Below are 2,130 nucleotides of genomic sequence, written 5' to 3' on the forward strand. Positions count from 1 at the left end.
TCCTGAGATAACTTCTATTATGAATTGGCACTATACAAATAAAATTGAATTGAAAAATTGAAAAGCTTTCTGGTATCATGCAGCTGGATCACTTATTTGATGTAGATCACCATGGTAACCTATGTTGCACAGCTAACCTGCTTCAGAACACGTTCATTTCACAGGAAAACTAAGCTAGTGCTCACAGGATCCTGACATGGACATAAAGTGTTTGCAACGAAGTCCAAAGTAAAGAAGAGCAATAGATATTTTGCTGTTTGAGGCTTTTCATGTTTCACTCTGGGTTAAAACGGAGCTTCTGACAATAATTAACTGCACAAATGCCATAATGAATGTTGTGTGATTTTGTGTCATGGTGAACAGTCAGTACACACACACACAGACACACACACATACACACACCCCCTCACTAACAGCAGCTCTCTCACCTGATTGTGTTTGTGTGTGCAGAGTATGTGAATGCTCAGGACATCCCTACAGACATGAAGTCCATCACAGACCGAGCCGCTCAGACGCTGCTGTGGACAGAGCTCTTCAGAGGTCAGCTCAGCTACACACATACAGTAAAAATAACATTTTACACACGTGACACACTGAAAGTATGAAATGGAAGTTCTCAGCAGTCTGTCTCTACAGTCTGATTCTTTGTCTTTCTTTACTAAGTTTCTTTTGGAACCATTTTAACATGATCAGAATGTATTTTGCAGTCACACGGTCATGTTGGCTGCTGTTTTTCCCTGGAACAAATTCTTTGTCTGTGTACTCTGCAAGAGTCAGTCTGAGAAATGCTCATTCACACACCAATGATTGTGTCGTGATGTCAGGTCTGGGCATGACAATGAGTTACCTGTTCAGAGAGCCCGCCACCATCAACTACCCGTTCGAGAAGGGCCCGCTGTCGCCTCGCTTTAGAGGAGAACACGCCCTGCGCAGGTGAGCATGACCTCGCAACAGTCGCCCAGTGGGTTGTGTGTCAAATGACAGACAACGATTAGTCAATTACCAACTATTTTGAAACTCAATCAATTGTTTTAAGTCATTTTTAAAAGAAAAAATGTTCTCCAATATAAATATTCTCTGCTTTCTTTAGTCCTCTATGTGAGTAAACTGAATGTCTTTGGGTTGTGGACAAAACAAGACATTTGAGAACGTCACCTTGGACTTTGGGAAACACTGATCAACATTTTCCACCATTTTCTGGACCGAAAAACAAATCAATTAATGCATGAAAGAAAATGATGGAGAAAATAATCAGTAGTTGCAGCCTTAAAACCAATGACATGCATTGTGATTCAGTCAAATGTATTCAAAATAAACAGCCACTGAAAAGTTAGACTGTAAATAACTGATAACAATGTAACAATATGTAACCATGTTCCCTGAATATTAAGTAAAAACATGACTCACTGATTTCCTGTGTGAGCTAAATAAAATGTGCTCAGTGAAAACACATGGCCTGTTCCCCACAAACTCAACAGGCATTATAAATGACAGCACAGTGGAAAGCTGTAGATTCATTGGTACTAAGCAAATTGAACAGGTTTCTAATAGGTTAGGGCAGTAAGATATTATGATGTAAATACAATCAAAACACAGACACTCCTCTTTCTGGTGGGCTGCTCCTATCAGCTCTTAGATGTTTTTTTTTTCTGTGGTCAGTCCGGATTTGAGTGGGTATGTTTCTCCTAACATTAGTCACATTGCTGCTTTTAAAAATCTCTACGGTCTACCCATGGAAAGAATGAACCTGTTAGAGTCCATCCATTCTCGATTTCAAGCTCTCTTTTCCCTTTTTCACAGCACCCTGCTGTCACTCATTCAAAACACAGAACGTTGACACTGTCATGTGGTAGCTACGGCCGTGACAGCTTACTGTCTGAAAGCGCATCAAAACCTATAGCTAGATTAAACTGTAATGCAGTGGCTCAGTAGGTCTTTTAATCATGACTCAAGGTGACATTGTATTATGTTAAAGGGGGCCCTCGGTGCAGGGGCAGCACTCAGGATCCACCTTAACAAGTGTTTGTAATGGTGTCACACCAGGTATCCTTCAGGAGAGGAGCGCTGCATCGCCTGCAAGCTGTGTGAAGCTATCTGCCCTGCCCAGGTGCGCGCACACACACACACACA

General features: G+C 41.5%; 1 protein-coding gene across 1 annotated transcript in view; it reads left to right on the forward strand.

Annotated features, from left to right (window-relative positions):
- ndufs8a (NADH:ubiquinone oxidoreductase core subunit S8a) overlaps positions 1 to 2,130 on the forward strand; it is a gene marked incomplete at its 5' end in the record, with an annotated part of 10,066 nt that overhangs the window by 6,530 nt on the left and 1,406 nt on the right. The window contains 3 exon segments of the mRNA XM_035659752.1: positions 451 to 540; positions 825 to 933; positions 2,044 to 2,107. Of these exon segments, the coding sequence (XP_035515645.1) occupies positions 451 to 540; positions 825 to 933; positions 2,044 to 2,107 (263 nt within the window).

Source organism: Morone saxatilis, unplaced genomic scaffold, assembly GCF_004916995.1.
Source record: "Morone saxatilis isolate NCDOM2014 unplaced genomic scaffold, NCSU_SB_2.0 Contig17, whole genome shotgun sequence".
In the NCBI taxonomy this organism is placed as follows: domain Eukaryota; kingdom Metazoa; phylum Chordata; class Actinopteri; family Moronidae; genus Morone; species Morone saxatilis.